Raw genomic sequence first — 19,166 nt, 5'->3', positions numbered from 1 at the left:
AGCTGCTGTCAGCAACACATGAGTGCATAGTTCAGAATCTGTGGGCACAATAGTGATAATATTCACCTGTACAAAACTTCAACCAATTAAAATGTGTATGTGAATTCCCAGGCTGGCTATGACACGTTCAACTCCACTCACCATTTCACCATTCCTGGATCATCCTATTACAATGGCAATGACAGCTACTCAAATTTACTTAACGGCAGTAATGTTGGCGTCGCTGGTCGTTGGGCTTTTCGTGTTGACCATGGGTCTGGAGGCTGTAATGGTAAGACAACACAAATACAATCACAGGCTACGTTCTGCCCAAATCTGAAAGCAGTAAGATTGTTATTCACAGAATGCACAGTTCTGTTGGTAAATGGTTAAGGGGGCTTTACAATGTGCTTTATATTCACACATTTAAACATACATTCACACACTGACAACAGAGGCATCCATGCAAGGCACTAACCTGTAGTGTCTTGACATGCTGAAGGATACTTCAACACTAAGCCAGGTGGAGCTGGGAATTAAACAGGAACCTTACGTAATGTTTCCAAGAAGACACACGAAACCGACATTTTTTTAAACTGATTGACTGCCAAAAACACAGTATCAATGAATATTGATATGAAATAGGCTAATATACACAGCTGGAAGCTTTTATTAACACACCGTCCCTAAATGTTCTTATGTAACTAAGTTGTTTTGTACATACACAGTGGGTTCCAACACTGATGATTAGTATGTGTATTGTGTAATATACTGTGAATGTTATAGTTAATGTGATGTAGGGTATGTAACTATTCCACTGTTCCAATTTGCTTTAGTGATTTAATAATAGCTTTGGACACTATCTATCTACCCAATACAAGTTGGTTGTTTGATGTTATAAAACCTGATTGACCTTACCCTTATCCTGATTGTCCAGAAAACAGCCATTATGAGCTTTGTGGCACAGACTGCGGGCACACATGTGCCAGCAGCATCGATGCTAGCTGCGAGCAAGTGTGCTCTGAGGGCTGTTTCTGTGATGAGGGTTATGTCAGGAGTGGAGGTCGGTGTGTCCCTGTGGAACGATGTGGCTGCCAGTACGATGGATTCTACTTTGGGGTAAGCTTTCCAGTCAGTCAGTTGTTTTCACTAGTATGTCCACTTAAAGCTCCACTTCATAACCTTTTGATAATGGGGCAGCAACGGCTCAGGGGTAGATCGAGTGACCCGATAAGAACCGCAAGGTTCCCAGTTCAAACCTGGTCTCCCCCAGAGTCAGCGTCGAAGTGTCCTTGAGCAAGACTTTGAACCCCTACGTTGCATTTTTAACACTAAACACAGTGATTTTCACCCGGACAAATATTTAATGCTGCTGATGTCTGAGGTGGGTGGGTCTTTCAGTACCTTCATGATGCTCAGTGACATCATAGAAGGTAGATTTGTTTCCCTGCTCACATCCCTGTTTTCAGGTGAATTTCACCTGTGTTTAGTGATAGTGTGATAGAGAAAAATCCCATACCCCCACAATGGACTTGTTTTTTTGTCACCATCTCACATGTCCCAGGAATGGGTGGGCCAAAGGAGAAGTTCCCAACTCCATTTCCTTTTTTAGGAATATTCTTTAAAATAATATGCCGATTTTGCCCCATATGAGCATTTTATTCCACCAGTCCTTATACTAAAAATACGTTGAAATATAGATTGTCTATAGGTTGTCTTGTCTATGTTACGAACGGAATAATTATAGATTGTCTATAGTATAATGATCACATAACTAGTGCAGAAAAAGGATGTATTGTAGCCTACAGTACAGGTGCAGAGAGGAAAAACATGAACATGACATGGCAACATAAGAGCCGTGCACTGACAAGAAAACAATGATTATGAAACAGAACTAAAGCAAACTCATGTAGTGTGTAACATGATTTCTGAGTGCAGTGTGCTTCTCCCTTTCCCTTATGCGTTACAGGCTGGGGAGACTTTCTGGACACCCGGTTGCTCCCAGCGATGTGAATGCTTTGCCCCGAATGATCTGCGTTGCTCTGCTGTATCCTGTACCCCCACGCAAGAGTGCACGATCGTAAACGGCCAACTAGGCTGCTTTGACGCATTGACCACCTGCACTGTGTGGGGGGACCCCCACTATCTCACCTTTGATGGTGCACTGGCTCATTTCCAGGGCACATGCTCTTACGTCATCACAGAGAGTGTGAATAGCCCTGCCAATGAAACTGGGTTCAGAGTGGTCGCGACTAACAATCACCGTGGCAGCAATGATGTATCATTTGTGTCAGCAGTGGACATATATCTGTCGAATCAACAAGAGACAGCCCATGTCAGGATTGGAGCCAACAGGAGAGTGAAGGTAAATTCATTGTTAGAGGAAAACGCAACCCTATGCCACTGAGCTTGACACAGCAACACAGCTGCTAGTTATTCTATTAACATACTCTACCAGATTGGTTAAAATAATGTTTAATTCATTCAGATGACTAATTCATAAATAACAGTATTGTAGCTTCAAATTTAAAGAGCATTATTAGGGCATCTATCCCTGCTCTAGGGTGTCTCTGAACGCTTATGTCAGTATAAGCATTATTAGCTGAATATTCATTATCAATGTTTCTCTCTCTTATATTCCAGGTTAACAACAGTGATGTGTCTCTCCCTGCCACTGTGGGCAGTCTAGCTCAGGTGGAAAGTAATGGATCTTATGTAGTGGTCAACGCCCGCCATGTGATTGTCCAGTTTGATGGCCGGAGCACTCTGTTGGTCAGAGTGGGTCAGAACCACCGCAACAGAGTTGTTGGCATGTGTGGTAACTTCAACGGTGACCCTGCAGATGACAAGGCCTTGCCCGACGGCACAGTGGCACAGAATGACAACGATTTTGGGGATGGCTGGAAGTCTCCCACTAGCCGTTCTGGGTGAGCCAATTGTATCAGTCAATGTATTGACTGATATTTTCGGTCTTTTTATCCACTTTTTTTTCGCACAATAAACACTGTATATACGGTTCTCACCTAAAATAATAAACAAGAAAGTAGTAAGTTAAACATACTTAACATTAATCTAACATAAAACACGACAACAACTACCGAATGCGCGTGTCTGCGTATGTGTATGCAGAAGTAGAGCTACATTTAGTACGTTATATGGTAGAAGCAAGTGGAGAGGCTTGATTCATAAGGCTGTCCCTCAATCTATTGTATGTTCAAAGTTACTGAATGTGGGTATATTCCAGACTGAGTAAAGAATATAGAGCTGGCTCTGAGTGGTACAGCTGAAGCGAGGATGTACAATTTGATTGTCTAGTATGAACTTGCGAGTTGGTTTGAAAGGTGTAGTAAGCTTACACATCGCATTACTTTTAAACAAGCGACACGACATGGTGAAATATAATTAGGCTTAATCTGAGCCTCTCCATATCCTTAGATGTGGTGCCACAGATGACCGTAGCGGTGGCGGCGTAGAGAACTGTCGCTTCAGAGAGGAGTACTCACAGCTGTGTAGCATCATCACCAACGCTACTGGCCCGTTCAGCACCTGCCACCTGCACTCTGACCCTCAGCCATTCTTCACTTCCTGTGTCTATGACCTCTGCCTCTACTCGCCGGCCAATGGCATGCTGTGTTCTGATATCTCGTCCTATGAGAGAAGCTGTGCTGTCTTTGGGCTGGAAATCCCTCAGTGGCGTTCTGATTTGCAATGTGGTACGTAGACAGACAACGGCTTTGACAAATTGCCAAGATAACACAAAGAAAGATGAATGGTTTCCCCTCTTTTTCCCATTTTCTACAGTATTTAGTTTTTTACATTTAATTTAATTTGTGTGTGTTGCGTACTGGTGTTTGGTAGCTGTTGTTTGTCTGTGTTTATTTGTATTTAATAAAGTAAAATAGAATAATGGGATTAAAGTTTTGTTTATTTTATGTCTCCATGTCTCCAGCGGAGACAGACCCCTGTGAGGAGCTGGACTGTGTCGAGCATGAGTGGTGTGGGGAGAAGCGTGGTGTCCACGGCTGCTTCTGTGATGAGAACCACCATCGCCGCAACAACGAGAGCTATGGTACAGTACAGGTCACACGACTATTGTATGTATGATGACAACGTCTTTCATAGGTGTGTTGATAGGTTAACAGTGCTCGTCTGTTATTTACATGTATGCCAACTAAGTCAGCCCATCAGGGCCCTGTGACTTGGGAACAATCTACATGGGGTGTAGAGGTTCAGGAGTCTGAAACACTAAAGTATGATGTTTTATTAATGACATGATGGGGTCTGCATTCCTTATTAATCTCCAACAGGAGATTCTTGCATTTGAACGATGACGCAGGAAGAGTCCTTTATTCAAAACTTTACTTGAGTAAACGTACAACTACAAACGTATTGGCATGAAGAAGTACCAAAGTAATCACATTGTGTGTGTGTGTGTGTGTGTGCGTGCGTGCTTTGAAAGATTGAGGAAGGTAGACAATGGCTGCGGTTACATGAGGGCTTTTTCATTCAGAATGAAAACTTCAGAATGAATTAATTCAGAAGTAATGTTTTTTGGGAGAGGTCATTCCGAATGAGTGTTTACATGGACAATACTTTTAAATCCCATTATTTCATTCCACATCAGGTTTGGGGCTGGGAAGGCTTCTGATTGGATAGGGGGCGGGCGGATATGTTTACGTGGAAAGTGGAAAGTACATTTAATTTAGTACTAAAGTACAATTTTGAGGTATTTCTACTTTACTTTCCATTTTTTGTTTACTTTTACTACACTACATTTCAGTAAAACAAAATAATAATAATAAAAAAACACTTTTATGCCGTATTACTTTATATTTGATGTATCCTGTATAGCCTATGAGAGGTTTCTCTCAGAGATGTGAAATTAAACATGTCTAATTTCTTAATATAATTAATCGCAAAACAAGAGCATAATATAGCCATACCAATTACATGGAAACAAGCATGCACAGAAAGACCAGAATGAACTTCAATCCGAATGAGTGTTTACATGAGTCCACAATTGTTTCAATAGGATTTAAAAATGGAATAAACCGGTCAGTTACATCAGATCTAAGTTTAAATCAGATTGACCATTTTCATTCCGATTTAAGTTTTTGTAGGTGTTTACGTGACAACTTTTAATAGGATTTAACTTTTATTCTGAATGAAAAGGGGATTTAACTGTCCATGTAAACATAGCCAGTGAATGTGTATGAGAGATAAGTAATCATATGCCACATTTTCATAGCAATACATAGAGATGTCACTGCATACAATGTTGCTATTATTATTAAGAGCATAATATGCCTTCTCGCACAGATTTGCACTCTATACACATTTCTATAGTTGATCTCTCTCCCGTACGTATATTAATTTGTCTCCTGTGCCTGATCTCTCTCCCGTACATAGATTCATTTGTCTCCTGTGCCAGTAGTGCAGCCAACATGTCCTTGTCCCGCTGCCAGGTGTTTGAGGCTGGCTTCCATCCTGAGGTCCTCCATCTCAAGGACTCATCCTGCAAAGGGACTGTCCAGGATGGAAGGCTGTTGTTCCACTTCGATAACAATGCAGAGCAGTGTGGGACAGTTCTCTCGGTAAATACGTCCAAAGTCTAGAATATTGTAGTTACAGTACTGGCTCGTCAAAGCTTACTCACTTATCAGCGCACTAGATACCTGTACAGGAAGTTAGGAACCAGGATAGGATTAATGCTGATGTATTTAACCCTTAAGTACTGTATATTGTTTATACTTGGCACATTGGCTCAATTTCAAGGGAATTCAAATGTATTCAGCATCTGAACACATTCAATTAACCTAAAAATAAAAACATGTACTTTTAATATTAATGCTAATTTATGCTTCCTCATATGACCCTTTTGATAGAGCAATGGGTCCTACTTCATGTACAAGAACGTCATCTCGGGTGATGTGGACCCCCATGACAGTCTCATCAGTCGTGAGAAGAACATTCACCTGACTTTCAGCTGCGAGTACCCTCTGAGCCAGTCTCTGTCTATGTCTGTCGGCATTAACCCCATCGAGAGGTGAGAGCCTCTGAGGGCGCTTTCACATCGGACATGTTTGGTTCGTTTAAAACGAACCATGGTCCGCTTACCCCTTTGGTTCGGTTGGTGTGAACGTGCATCCGAACTCTGGTGCGGATCAAAGAAACGAACCATGGTCTGCTAAAAAAGGCCGGACTCGGTTCGCTTCCAAACGAACCACGGTGCGGTTCGTTACTGGTGTGAACGCATTCGGACTTTATAGAGGACCAAATACAGTACGATAGCCAAAATAGCCGTCGGGCGTCGGCAGTTGTGAGGCTGCATTAATAATTAGTTATAAAAGCATGTCTTTTTTACGGGGATCACTATTGAGCTGACAGTCTGATTTTAATAGTAGACGCATATATGTCGAGGCGCACTGCGCAGCGCAAATGTAATGGCAGCGTGGTTCACATGCGCAAAAATAACAGATGTACAAGTTGTACAGATGTACACGGAATGGTATGTACGGTATGGTAAATTTGGAGCGCATCTCTCTCTCTCTCTCAGCGCATGCAAGCAATTATATCTACAGGCCTTTAATATAGCCTATATCAGACTATGCGCTCGCTCTCTCTCTCTCTCTCTCTCTCTCTCTCTCTCTCTCGTGTAATGACAGCACAGGAAGACGCATGCAGCCCCTGTGCGCACCTGTGCGTAATGTGACTATATCGTTAGATTGGAAGACAATACAGTCTTGGCTGACAACACCAATTGAAAGTAGAGTTCCCAAGGATTATGGTGATATTTAAATTTTAAAAATCGCATAAGAAATGAGCGAGATATGCCTAAATAAAATGTTAGTGGTCTTGGCAATTTATTTTATTTGTGTGCGATCCGGGGCGACGGCACGGCACAATAGATTTTCATTCATTTTTCAGATCATTGTCATGTCATTGCAGTGCAAACCATTAAATATAGCCTATATTAACTTCATAGGCTATTGTACGAGTCTGTTCTACAAACTGTTAATACAATTGTAAATCAATAAATCATCCCAGGCTATGACCCAGGACCCACTTCACCACGGTAACAGATGGAAATGAGTATATGGAAAAACTCAAAACACACACAAACGTTGGAAGCCGAATCAGGATAGAATATGAAAAATTGGAAATATCCGTCTTGATCACATGACTATAGAGATACTGTGTACTGATTTGTATGATGTACAGTATAATATATGCACGGTCAGTTTGATTTGGAATTATATGAAGAGACCCCTATGAGTCAGTGAGTGATCATTTTGAATATTTTGAACTGGAATTTATTTTTCAAGCCTTTACGGGAATTGAAATATGAGCTTTTTGAAATATGAGCTTTTGGTTTCCGTCATGATGAGGATCTGACATGAATTATTTTTGACTGGTTTAGCAAGATGTTTGTAGGACTGTAGCATTCCACCTGCTATTATAAAATGCCCTGTGAGCTGTCAGCTCAGTGGAGCCTCTGAGTCTGCATCGATTCTACAAACTGTTAATAAAATTGTAAATCAATCAATCATCCCAGGCTATTACCCAGGACCCATTTCACCACAACCCCCTTATTTCCCATAAATCCTCCCATTGGAAGGCGCCAACATGGTTTTAGTTAGTTCTGTATACATGAATTACTCCTTAATTGTGTCAGCTAACATCTCTGACTGTTGGGTTCAGCTTCATTGAGGTGTCAGCCAAGACAGTTCCTGATATTTGTGTCTTGAAATGAGATGCTGATGCATTTTACCTGTTATCTTTTTGTGCAAGCGCTGATAAGGGCTTAACTGTTGTGCTGTACCAAATTAGTTACTTGGTTATTTCAACATGTCTTACCTTATAACTTTGATGACCTTATATATAATGTATTAGTTTTGTTTTTTTGTAGCATTGTGTCCAGTAGGCTTCCTTCAGGGATGGGCAGCTATCGTATGAGAATGCTCCCATTCTTGGACTCCGGCTACCGTTTCCCCTACACCGGTGACGGTAACATGGAAGTGGAATTAGACCAGAGGATGTACATCAAGGTGCGATCGGAGGGAGTGGACAGGCACCAGATCGCCACTGTTCTGGACTCCTGCTGGGCCACGCCTGTCAACAACGCCAATTATCCTGTCCGCTGGGATCTCCTTGTTAGAGAGTAAGCAATTTAAAAATTTCAGTTACATTTTACTATGGTGCCAAATCATAACAAGTTACATACTATTGTAGAGCAGAAGCCCAACATTTCCCCCGCTGAGCAAGCATTTAGCGAAAGTGGAAGGGAAAAACTGGGACCACTGGTAGGCCTTTAGGGTATTGCAATGGGATGTTGAGGGTGAGGATGTTGATCCGCCCTCAGCCCTCCTCTTCCGGTGGGGCACTAAATGTTTTCACTCCACTAATCCCCAATGTATACACGTGTTCTGAATGACCCTGACGATAGCGATAGGCAACAGATACGGTAGTGTATAGCTCGGAATCTGTTCTTGAGAGATTAGCTACTGTGTGATTTAAGTGATGAGTATTAACACTGGTAATGGAGCGCTTGCACCTGCACAGTGTCATTATTATTGAAAATAATAATTATATATACATTTTCAATATAATATAGACAGCAATTTGTAGTCAACAAACATCCTGAAACACTTGTCTTCTCTCTTTCAGCTCCACTAGTATTTCACTCCTTGATCTAGCTGCTACATTGTTTTGTAATAATTGCAACATCCTTCCCTGTGGTCCAGGTGTCCTAATGAACGGGACACTACAGTAGAACTGGACATGAATGGTGTCTCCGACGTGGCACGTTTCTCCTTCAGGATGTTCACCTTCAACAACTTCTCCTCCATCTACCTGCACTGCCAGATCCACTTGTGTCTGATACACCAGCAGGACTGCACTGCTGTATGTATCCATGTTTGTGTGTGCGACTGTGCGTGTGCATGTGCATGACACAGTTTTGCGAAAAAGTATAAAGCAGTATGCTACAGTGTCTTTGAGCTTTGGCTAAATGTCTCAAATATGAATGTTACTTTCCTGCAGCATTGCTACCCTGGCTACCACCAAAGACATCGCAGGGAGATGTCCTATGACACTGCAGGTGTCTCACTGGGACTGGGACCTTTAACCTGGAACGGGCCGAGTGGAGGTACAGTTATCTTATCTTCATGACGGTTCTCATATATGACATACAGTATACAGCAGTGTTGGAGTAAATGTTTTACTTTTCAAGGTAAATTCACCCCAGAACCTACCATGTACAGCACCGTAAGTGTCTATATCCCATATCTATTATTTATCTTAGTGATTTAGGCTAATAGTATTTGTTTTTATTTTTATTTTCCAGGTGAACGGCTGGTGAGGTCTGTGAGGAGTGGCACTCCCAGTCACTTTGCATCTCTGCTGATCCTGGTAATCACTTCTGTTGCAACCCTGGCTTAAGAAGAGTGCACCAGCGCAGGCACGCACCACGCACGTGTGACACCTACAACTGTATGTGCACAATTGTTGTTTTGTTTTTATTTAATGCTATGTATTTGTATTGAGAGAGGCCAATTCCAGTTGTGTTTAGTGTTCAAACTATAGTAATAGTAGTTACTGAGTCAGGCCACCAGGGGGAGATCGCCCTATGGTGAGCATGGTTTGTGTGGTATATGGACCACGGAGGCTTCCGTTCTTCAGACAGATTTGCATCCTGCTTTGATGGCAACATATAAATCTCCTGTCTATATTTTCCCTGTACAGCAGGTTAGTAAAGTGTGCAAAAGCATCATAACTTATATCAAAGGACTCATAAGCCTTTCCTCTCTTGTTTGGTCTAAGACTGATACAGAAATGTTATGTTTTGGTTTAGTTTGAGACTTGGGAAATGTACAAGTGAATGAGTGACTGATCTGATTCTAAAATGGAGGTCTTGTTTATTTTCTGTAAAAAACGGAGCTCACTGACATTATGTATCTTAACACCACAGTTTAGCATAGGGTTGGGTGTGATAATGTACAAATGTTTATTGAATGTTTTGTGATAGTTTGAGAACAAGTGTTTTGATTAATTCAGTGCATTGTGTGTTTTTATAAAAAACGTTCTGTATGCATAAGACTGACTAAAAAAGTAAACAATACAAGGTTTAACCAGTATTACAGTATTAACTGGAGAAGTAAAGAACAGACTGATAAAAGTAACAGTATTATAAATGTGAGTTTTGGAGCACATACAATACAAATGTATTTTCTATACAGTATTTTGGTGAAATGTGACAACAGAAAATACCAAATGTGTAAAGTATTATTCTACAGTTTATTGTGAACTATGAACATGTGATGAATATGATTGAATTTAAAGAGAGAAAAAGAGAAAGAATATGAAAATAAGATTCTGTGAATAAAGACAGATTTGCATCCTGCTTTGATGAACGCAACATATAAATCTGTCTATATTTTCCCTGTACAACAGGACTTATCTTCTGCCATCAGGCAACTCAATCGTGAGGCCTGTAACACACGCACCATGCACGACACGCACCATGCACGGCACGCATTCACACACACACACACACACACACACACACACACACACACACACACAACACACACACAATTGTATGATGATGGTGAGGATGATAATAAGATGAAGTAAAACTTGTGATAATTCTGTAATTGTTACACAATGCTAGCAGTACAGTATGATTGAGTACCTGTTTATGAAGGGAAAGCAACAGTAGGGCAGCACAAGAAAAACCACAGAAGACATCATTGCTGATTGTGGTTAAGCCTTCATACTATGATGATGATATACTTGGGGCATTTAATATGATTATAATTTGTCTTACTAAGGATTTTTTTGTTTATCAATATAATATGTAGGGTATTAAACTCTTAGCTTCTGATTTTTCTTTCGAATGACAAAAGTGAAAAATAAATTGCATCTGAAATGTTAGTTGATCGTTTACCCAGTCATTATTTTGACCACTTAACAGATGGAAATGACTAAGTATATGGAAATACTCAAAACACACACAAACGTTGGTACTTGGAAGCCAGTAGGCATATATTTGTTTTCATAATAAACAGTGATATTTGTATACCATTATACTTAGTTGCATTTATTTTGAACCTCAACCACTTCATCTATTTATTTTCAGTTACCTACATGATAAGGTATGGTTACATGCTACCATGTAACCATGAAGAGGCTGACACCAGGATTGATTCACCTGGTTGATGCCCTGGAGCATATAGCTGTTCTATCTGCAAGTTGTGCAGTACTGGGTACTGGGACCTGCTCCACCACATTCTCAGCTGATACTGACATTAAACCTGAAAGTTTAAGCACTTACTTAAGTACCTACTTTTACACTGTGAGTTAATTGTTCAAATTGTCAGAATAATTAAATGATGGATGTTTGGAACACATTCCACCAACTCAAGAAGGAGGGGGTGGTCATTAGAGTCAAACAGGTCTGGCTTCTTGTGTGGAGCATTCTACCTTCAGTAAACTGGTCAACTTGGTCAAGTGTGGTTGTAAAAGTGGTTGTCGCCGGTGCTCATGCTCAATAGTTTTTAATACATTACTTGACACAGAAAAATAATATTTGGACAAAGATTGACATAAGTGCAGGTCGAGATATTGGCACTTTCGAGAGGGCACCTTCCGCCATCTTGATGACATACAGTATGGCTCCCATAAAAAATTGAAAGTATGGTGATGAATTTGGTACTTCTGTTCGCTGTGTCGAATATCCTTCTCTGGACCTAGCGACCTGACTAGATTGCATTTTAAGCATTTAATATGCAACAGTCAAGCACAAACAAGTTTCAGCCTTATTGGCTATTGTCAGTGTGTGAACCGCCTCCGCACAAGTGCCCAATAGTTTCCAAAAGTCATCAATTATTAAATTAAATTGAGTCCCATCATTAATACAACAATTTAACAATATTTTCTTCTTCTTAGCCTACAGATTACATGTCATTAAAATGCCTAGCAACCAGGGATTTTTCATCATAATTTATTTCTGTACAGTAATTCAACATTTCTGTTTTTGTTTTGTCTACATACTATACAAACCACAAGGACATTTCAACAAATAAACAACATACTGTACTTGGTCTGTAATTGATTGATTGGTTGATTTATTAACAGTTTGCAGAATTACAGTACATTTTTAAGTACAATTCAATACAAAAACTGGGCCCACCATTTTCATCAAAACATTTAGAGACGTACGAATATACAATTCTATATAGTCAAAACAGGAAATATGGGAAAAAGGAAAAGAAACATATACAGTGAGGGGGGAAAAGGGGTGGGTGGGGGATTCAGATTTTACGGGGGCCGGTTTCGAAATGCAGCCGCCCGTAGGTGCCCTTTGAGAGCAGTTTTGAAGGAGTCAAGGGATTTGCATGTCTTAGGGAAGTTGTATTTTATACAACGCAGTACGGGAGAAGAGACCTCCTTCCGCTTGACCTTATAACCCCTCCTCCCTCATTATCCACAACTCCTCCCTCCTCATCAACTCACCTGCCTTTCATTATCACCCGGCCAATCCCCGGTGCAATCACCACAGTATAAATACACCTGCGATCTCAACCAAGTTGTTTGTTCTGCTCCACGACAGACCAAACATGGGTTGTGAGTACTGCACTTGTAGATCGGCTATTTTCACTATCCTTCAAATTTCGCCATCACTTTATTCCTTGCCCTGTTATTACCGGCTCCCCCCGCCACTGCGTCGGCCACTCAGACCACGCCTCCTCCCGACCCAGCTTTCTCTCTATAGGGTCTCCTCCCCATTCCTTGGGGCCCCTCAGGCGTTCTTGCCTCCCAGACGCCAACAATCCACAACTCTGGTCAGCCCCCAGCTCCCACCTTGGCCTCAGCCCTCCTCTGGTCAGCCCCCAGCTCCCACCTTGGCCTCAGCCCTCCTCTGGTCAGCCCCCAGCTCCCACCTTGGCCTCAGCCCTCCTCTGGTCAGCCCCCAGCTCCCACCTTGGCCTCAGCCCTCCTCTGGTCAGCCCCCAGCTCCCACCTTGGCCTCAGCCCTCCTCTGGTCAGCCCCCAGCTCCCACCTTGGCCTCAGCCCTCCTCTGGTCAGCCCCCAGCTCCCACCTTGGCCTCAGCCCTCCTCTGGTCAGCCCCCAGCTCCCACCTTGGCCTCAGCCCTCCTCTGGTCAGCCCCCAGCTCCCACCTTGGCCTCAGCCCTCCTCTGGTCAGCCCCCAGCTCCCACCTTGGCCTCAGCCCTCCCAAGTGTCTCGCAGGGAATGCCACTCTCCCCGAATCACCTCCGTGTGCACGCCGTCTCCCCCAGTAGACCGGCACAGCACACTCCCCCCCCCCCCCCCCCCCCCCCCCTCAACCGGTCACAGCGGTCCCCCTCCCTGGACCCGGCACAGCATGCCCCCTCCCCCCTCCCTAGACCCGGGACAACGTGCCCTCTCCCTGGAGACGACACAGCGTTCCCCCTCCCCCGACTCACCACAGCGTGCCCCCTCCCCCGACTCACCACAGCGTTCCCCCTCCCCCGACTCACCACAGCATGCCCCCTCCCTCGACCCGGCACCGTGTGCCCCCTCCCTCCTACCCTCCCCCCACCTCACGATCACGCCGGCAGGTGTTTCAACGCACCTGCCCCTTCCTCGAATCGCCCCAGGACCACCCGAACCCATCTCCGGTTCTGCTCAAGCAGGCCTTGCTCACATGCTCATCTGGACCGTAACGGCCAATCGTCAGGCAGCCGCACGCAGCCATCCTCCGGTCGGTCCTCAGCCTCTCGTCGCTCCATTACTCCCGTCGCCGCCAGTTTTAGGACGCTCCATCTGTCCGTGGCAGATCGGACGGTCACCGGTCTAAGCGAGAGGTATTCCTTTCCAGTGTACCAACCGGAAGGCGACTCCGCCCACCAGCCTCCTCCTGCTTTACAGCAGCAGCAACAGACACGTGCCCGGCCCACTTCCCTCCTCCCCCCTCCCTCACCCACACGCCGGCCGGCGCATGCATCGTCTGCTTCAAACCCCCCTCCCTCCTCCCCCCTCCCTCACCCACGCGCCGGCCGGCGCATGCATCGTCTGCTTCAAACCCCCCTCCCTCCTCCCCCCTCCCTCACCCACGCGCCGGCCGGCGCATGCATCGTCTGCTTCAAACCCCCCTCCCTCCTCCCCCCTCCCTCACCCACGCGCCGGCCGGCGCATGCATCGTCTGCTTCAAACCCCCCTCCCTCCTCCTCCCTCCCGCCCTCCTCCTCCCCCACAACCACGCTGGCGGTCGCGGCAACGCGCCACGCTGGCGGTCACGGCAACGCCCCTCGCCCTCTTCCAACCGCCCCTCCCTCCCCTTAGATCAGGGGACAAATAGGTTGATTTAGGGGGGCAAGAACCCCCTTTGCCCCCCTGTGGCGCTGGGCCTGGTTGTAAGGCTTGATTTTACACTTGGTTGCATGCTGAAAATGTATCCATTTGCAACACCAGAACACAACCAAACATTGCCTATAATTTTATTAGTTCTATTCTAATTATTCTTCTATTATTCCCTGTTTAGTCTCGTTTTTATTTGTTGACAAATTTGCAAACATATTTTTATTTCGTTTTTGTCAGTGAAAAAAGGTAGTCGACAAACTTTTTCATATTTTCAATCAACACTGCCTATAGAAGTAAGTCAACTTTACGTTGTTTGGGTTCAACAAGATGTTAGATTGAACCATGTGTCTAACTTGAAATAAATAAATACATTTATAAAAATAACAAATAATATGTGTATAAGGGATGTATCAGATCCTTAGTTGCATTAGAGCCTCAACAGCATGAATTATACATTTCCACATTCATTTCACATTTATTTATTTACTTATTTTCATTCTGAACATTTTTCAACTAAAAAGTTTGGTTTTAGCTTAACCAGTTCGTGACGACGTGGACAGATGATTATATATTATTATTTTTACTGGTTTAACATTCTTTTTTACTGGTTTAACAAGATGTTTGTTGGACTGTAACACTCGCCTGCTATTATAAAATCAGCTCAGTGGCTCCATGACTGCAGTGCTGACTCAACACAATACAGGTGACTGCTCTATTATCTATTAGATCATGTATGCATTCTTGTTGTTCTTGCAAGTGTTATTATTATTATTATTATTATTACTACTACTACCACTACTACTATTATTATTATTGTCAACGTTTTTGGTCTTGTTCTTGTTGTTGATGTTAATCAATATAAACTATGCCACATAGATATATATAAATATAAATATAAATCATATAAATCTATGTATCCATCAAAGCTGTAGCATTACCTTCAACCCATAGCACTTACATGTAGGGTAAGGGATATTTTAGGGTAAAAACAAAAAGCTTATTTTTCTTAAATCATCAAAGTTCTATTCTGATAGTAATCATTGTGGGTATCTGGTTATCTACATCTTACCTTTTCAGGTGGTTTGCAAATGTCTGCCAATCAGGAGAGGGTATACCATTTATCAGCTTCAATTTGACCTTCCAATTTCCTTCAAAGTTAATTTCTTTGAGTCATCACTTCCAATTTCAGTCGTTAATCCTGCATCCTGTATGAGTTTTCTCTCCTGATTGGAAATGCATTTTCTCTTTAGAGCTGGACAGACAGGGGCGACATCGGTTAGTGAACAAACACCTATATAGCGATGATTCTTATCAGAATATAGAGCAATTTAACACTTGTCCTGCTTCATCTCTCTCAGGTAAAGCGTCCTTGACCAGAGAAATGTTGAAGACTCCTGACCAATAGACTATTAGATCTACTAACAAAAATATATATTAAAATAATTTGACCACTTGTGTTGTGAACAGGCTGGTGAATAGGCTTGGAATTCGGGCCAATCATGTTGCCTGTGTTGCTTTTAGGGATAATAAGTAAGTACATTATTGACTGTGATGGAAATGTAACTCAATTCTGTGGCTAAGCCTATTCGTATATTTTCTTTTCATTTATTATAATTATTTCCCTTTATGTTGCAGGTATGGTGGCGTCTGGAGTTATGGCGTCTGGTAAGTTGAAATCTATACCAGAACTTACGAATACATAAGAATATATACAGGATATGGATAAAATATATTATAAGAAATAAAATAATACATGCGGGGTGTGTGTGTGTGTGTGTGTGTGTGTGTGTGTGTGTGTGTGTGTGTGTGTGTGTGTGTGTGTGTGTGTGTGTGTGTGTGTGTGTGTGTGTGTGTGTGTGTGTGTGTGTGTGTGTGTGTGTGTGTGTGTGTGTGTGTGTGTGTGTGTGTGTGTGTGTGTGTGTGTGTGTGTGTGTGTGTGTGTGTGTGCGCACTCTCTGGAAAGTGCTCTGTCACCAATAAAAACAGCAAATAGTATAAAAACGTAAAAACAAATCGTAAGCAAAATTCCAGTAAATAAAATAATTTATATATTATTTTATTTTTGAATAAAGACTGAGCCTTTATACTTTATACTTTACTTTGTTGTACAATCTGCTACACCAACCAACCACTTTCAAATTGAACAATTCACTTCCCATTACAGAGCTAGCTTACGTTTTTTAACACCAATTTGTTGTTTTAAGAAGTGAACAAAAAGACAATCAAGCTTGAGCTCTTATAGGGCATTTTTTGATTGATTGAAATATTTATTAACAGTTTGTAGAATTTACAGTACATTTTAAGCACAAACTCAATACAAAGACTGTCAACTGTGAGTGGACGACCCAATTAAGCATTACACTTGTTTACAACAGGGTCCACATTGTTCAATTCATCAAAACATTTAAAGACATACAGACATTTAGAGACATACAAATAGACATTTCTATGTAGCTAAAGTACAGAACAGGAATTCATCATATGGGAAGCAAAAAAGGGAAAAGATACAATATACAGTGAGGGAAAATGGGGGGGGGGGGTGGGGGGGATTCAGATTTTACAGAGGCCAGTTTCGAATTGCAGCCATCCGTAGGTGCCCTTTGAGAGCGGTTTTGAAGGAGTCAAGGGATTCACATGTCTTAATGACTGTTGGTAGGGCGTTCCACATTTTGGTGGCATAGGAGCGAAAAGAATTTAGTCCCTTGTTTGTGCCGAATCTGGGTTGTACATGGTTTGTTGCACTCCCTCTGGTGTTGTGGGTGTGGACTTCGTTTACATTAAGGAAGTATTTAGACAGGTACATGGGTATCTTGGTGGTGTATCGAATCTTGTGGACCAGACCCATTGCAAGATGCTGTACTCTGTCGTCGACGGCCATCCCAGCCTGTCAAAGTGGGCAGGGGTGAGGTGGGTTCGGGGGGTGAGGCCAAGTAGGAGCCTGACCAGTTTGTTTTGGGAGGTCTGGAGCCTTGTTTTAAGGGCCTTTGAGGTGCTGTGGTACCAAGAGGTGGATGCATAGTCAAAGAAACCTTGTACGAGGGCTCCTGTTAAGGTCTTCAAGGTGTTTTTGCTGACCAGTGAGGAGATCCTGTAAAGGAATCTTGTTCTTTGATTGACTTTTTTGATTACGTTGGTGGCCATTTTATCACCGGAAAGATTGGCCTCCAGGATGGAACCTAGGTAGGTAATTTCATCTTTTCGTGTGATAATATTGTCACCCACTCTAACCAAGAAGCCATCTGCCTTGCTGAGTTTACTATTTGATCCGAAGAGGATGGATTCAGTTTTTCCCAGGTGTAAGGATAGTTTGTTATCAGCGAGCCAGGTGCAGATTCTACCGAGTTCAGAGCTGAGGGTCTTTTCAACCTGCAGTTTGTTCCTGTCCGAGACCAGCAGTGCTGAGTCATCTGCGAACAGGAACAAGTTGCAGTCACAAGCTGAAGTCATGTCGTTAACATAAATTAGGAACAGTAAAGGCCCTAGTATGCTTCCTTGTGGGACGCCACAGCTCACTGGGAGGGGAGGGGACAGTGTTCCGTTCACCTCCACCATCTGTTCTCTCCCCTCCAGGTAGGATTGCATCCAGCTCACTGATGTGCTATCAAAACCAATAGCTTTAAGCTTGTTAACCAGTATGGAGTGGTTCACGGTGGCAAAAGCCTTTTGGAGGTCCAGCATGACCATGCCGCAGTATTTTCCAGCATCCACCTCGTGTTTGATGTGATCGCTCAAATAGAGGAGGCATGTGTCAGTGGAGTGGGATGTTCTGAAACCAGATTGGAACTCGTACAGCAATTTATTAGAGGCAAGATACTTTTCAACCTGTTCATAGACTATTTTTTCCATCACTTTCGAGATGGAGCTTAGAATAGAAATAGGGCGGTAGTTGCCGGGTTCTAATTTACTCCCTTTTTTGTACAAGGGGGTTACTTTGGCCAGTTTAAAATCTTGGGGGACCTGTCCCTGTTTGATGGAGAGGTTAACTATGTGGGTGATGACTGGAGCTATGGAAAAGGCTGAGTCTCTGAGAAATTTGGAGGGAATATTGTCATGGCCAGTGGCCTTGTGGGGTTGGAGGGCACTCAGTTTTTTAAGTACCTCCTCGGTTGTTACCATTGTCATTTTAAAATCATCTTTACAAACACCAAGGTTTTTGTAGAAGGCTTTGATGTGCTCTACACCAAAACGCCCAGAGTGGGAGGGCAGTTTGCTAACCAGCTTTGTTGCAATGTTTGTAAAGAAGATGTTCAAGTGGTTGGCTACATCGAGTTTGTCAGTGATGAGGGTGTTATTCGATTTGATGTTTATGTTAGTAAACCTGGTTTTTAGTTTCCGACCACAGCCTAGTTGATTGTTTAGTAACTTCCATAGGTCATTCCAGAGCCGAGGAGCCCTGACAGCAAAGTCTAATTATTGGTCTTTACTCAGTAACAACCAGCAGACTACGCCCTCAGGCTGGAACTCAGACTGCATACAGACGTGTGAAAGTGGTTCATTGGTATGGAAGATTGTACATTAAACCTGACCCTACATTTATATTTAATGTATGCACTAAATTAACACTCTGGGTTGTACAGTGTCAATTGTACTGTAAATTCCAATATATATACACATGCCTGTATCATGTACAGTATACGTAGGTGGCTTCATGTGAGGTTAGGTTTAGGGTTGGGTTTTGGGTCGGACTTATGATTCGTTGGACCAAACACATGCACCCGTTGGCTTGTGTGGTATACTTTCACCGATGTGTGTCGTCAGCATGAGGAATGAAGACGGAAAGGCAGGACAAAGGCTTCTCCAAATCTCAGCGTTTATTTGGTAAAACACAAAGAGATTC

General features: G+C 42.9%; 1 protein-coding gene across 1 annotated transcript in view; it reads left to right on the top strand.

The window, feature by feature from the left end:
- The window catches only part of LOC310874570 (alpha-tectorin-like), a gene marked incomplete at its 5' end in the record, with an annotated part of 43,597 nt that extends 34,160 nt beyond the window's left edge, over positions 1-9,437 (top strand). Inside the window, 11 exons of the mRNA XM_083787428.1 lie at positions 917-1,098; positions 1,949-2,344; positions 2,623-2,906; positions 3,415-3,692; positions 3,929-4,048; positions 5,389-5,573; positions 5,865-6,025; positions 7,904-8,140; positions 8,724-8,883; positions 9,022-9,127; positions 9,326-9,437. Of these exons, the coding sequence (XP_083643554.1) occupies positions 917-1,098; positions 1,949-2,344; positions 2,623-2,906; positions 3,415-3,692; positions 3,929-4,048; positions 5,389-5,573; positions 5,865-6,025; positions 7,904-8,140; positions 8,724-8,883; positions 9,022-9,127; positions 9,326-9,420 (2,204 nt within the window). The 3' untranslated portion in view covers positions 9,421-9,437. The remainder of the gene's footprint in view (positions 1-916; positions 1,099-1,948; positions 2,345-2,622; positions 2,907-3,414; positions 3,693-3,928; positions 4,049-5,388; positions 5,574-5,864; positions 6,026-7,903; positions 8,141-8,723; positions 8,884-9,021; positions 9,128-9,325) is intronic.
- Positions 9,438-19,166: the final 9,729 nt, after the last annotated feature.

This window comes from Protomyctophum parallelum (genome assembly GCF_964188405.1).
Source record: "Protomyctophum parallelum genome assembly, chromosome: 17".
NCBI classification, from domain to species: domain Eukaryota; kingdom Metazoa; phylum Chordata; class Actinopteri; order Myctophiformes; family Myctophidae; genus Protomyctophum; species Protomyctophum parallelum.
The sequence above is the reverse complement of the archived record's forward strand: the minus strand, read 5'-3'. Positions and strand labels throughout refer to the sequence as shown.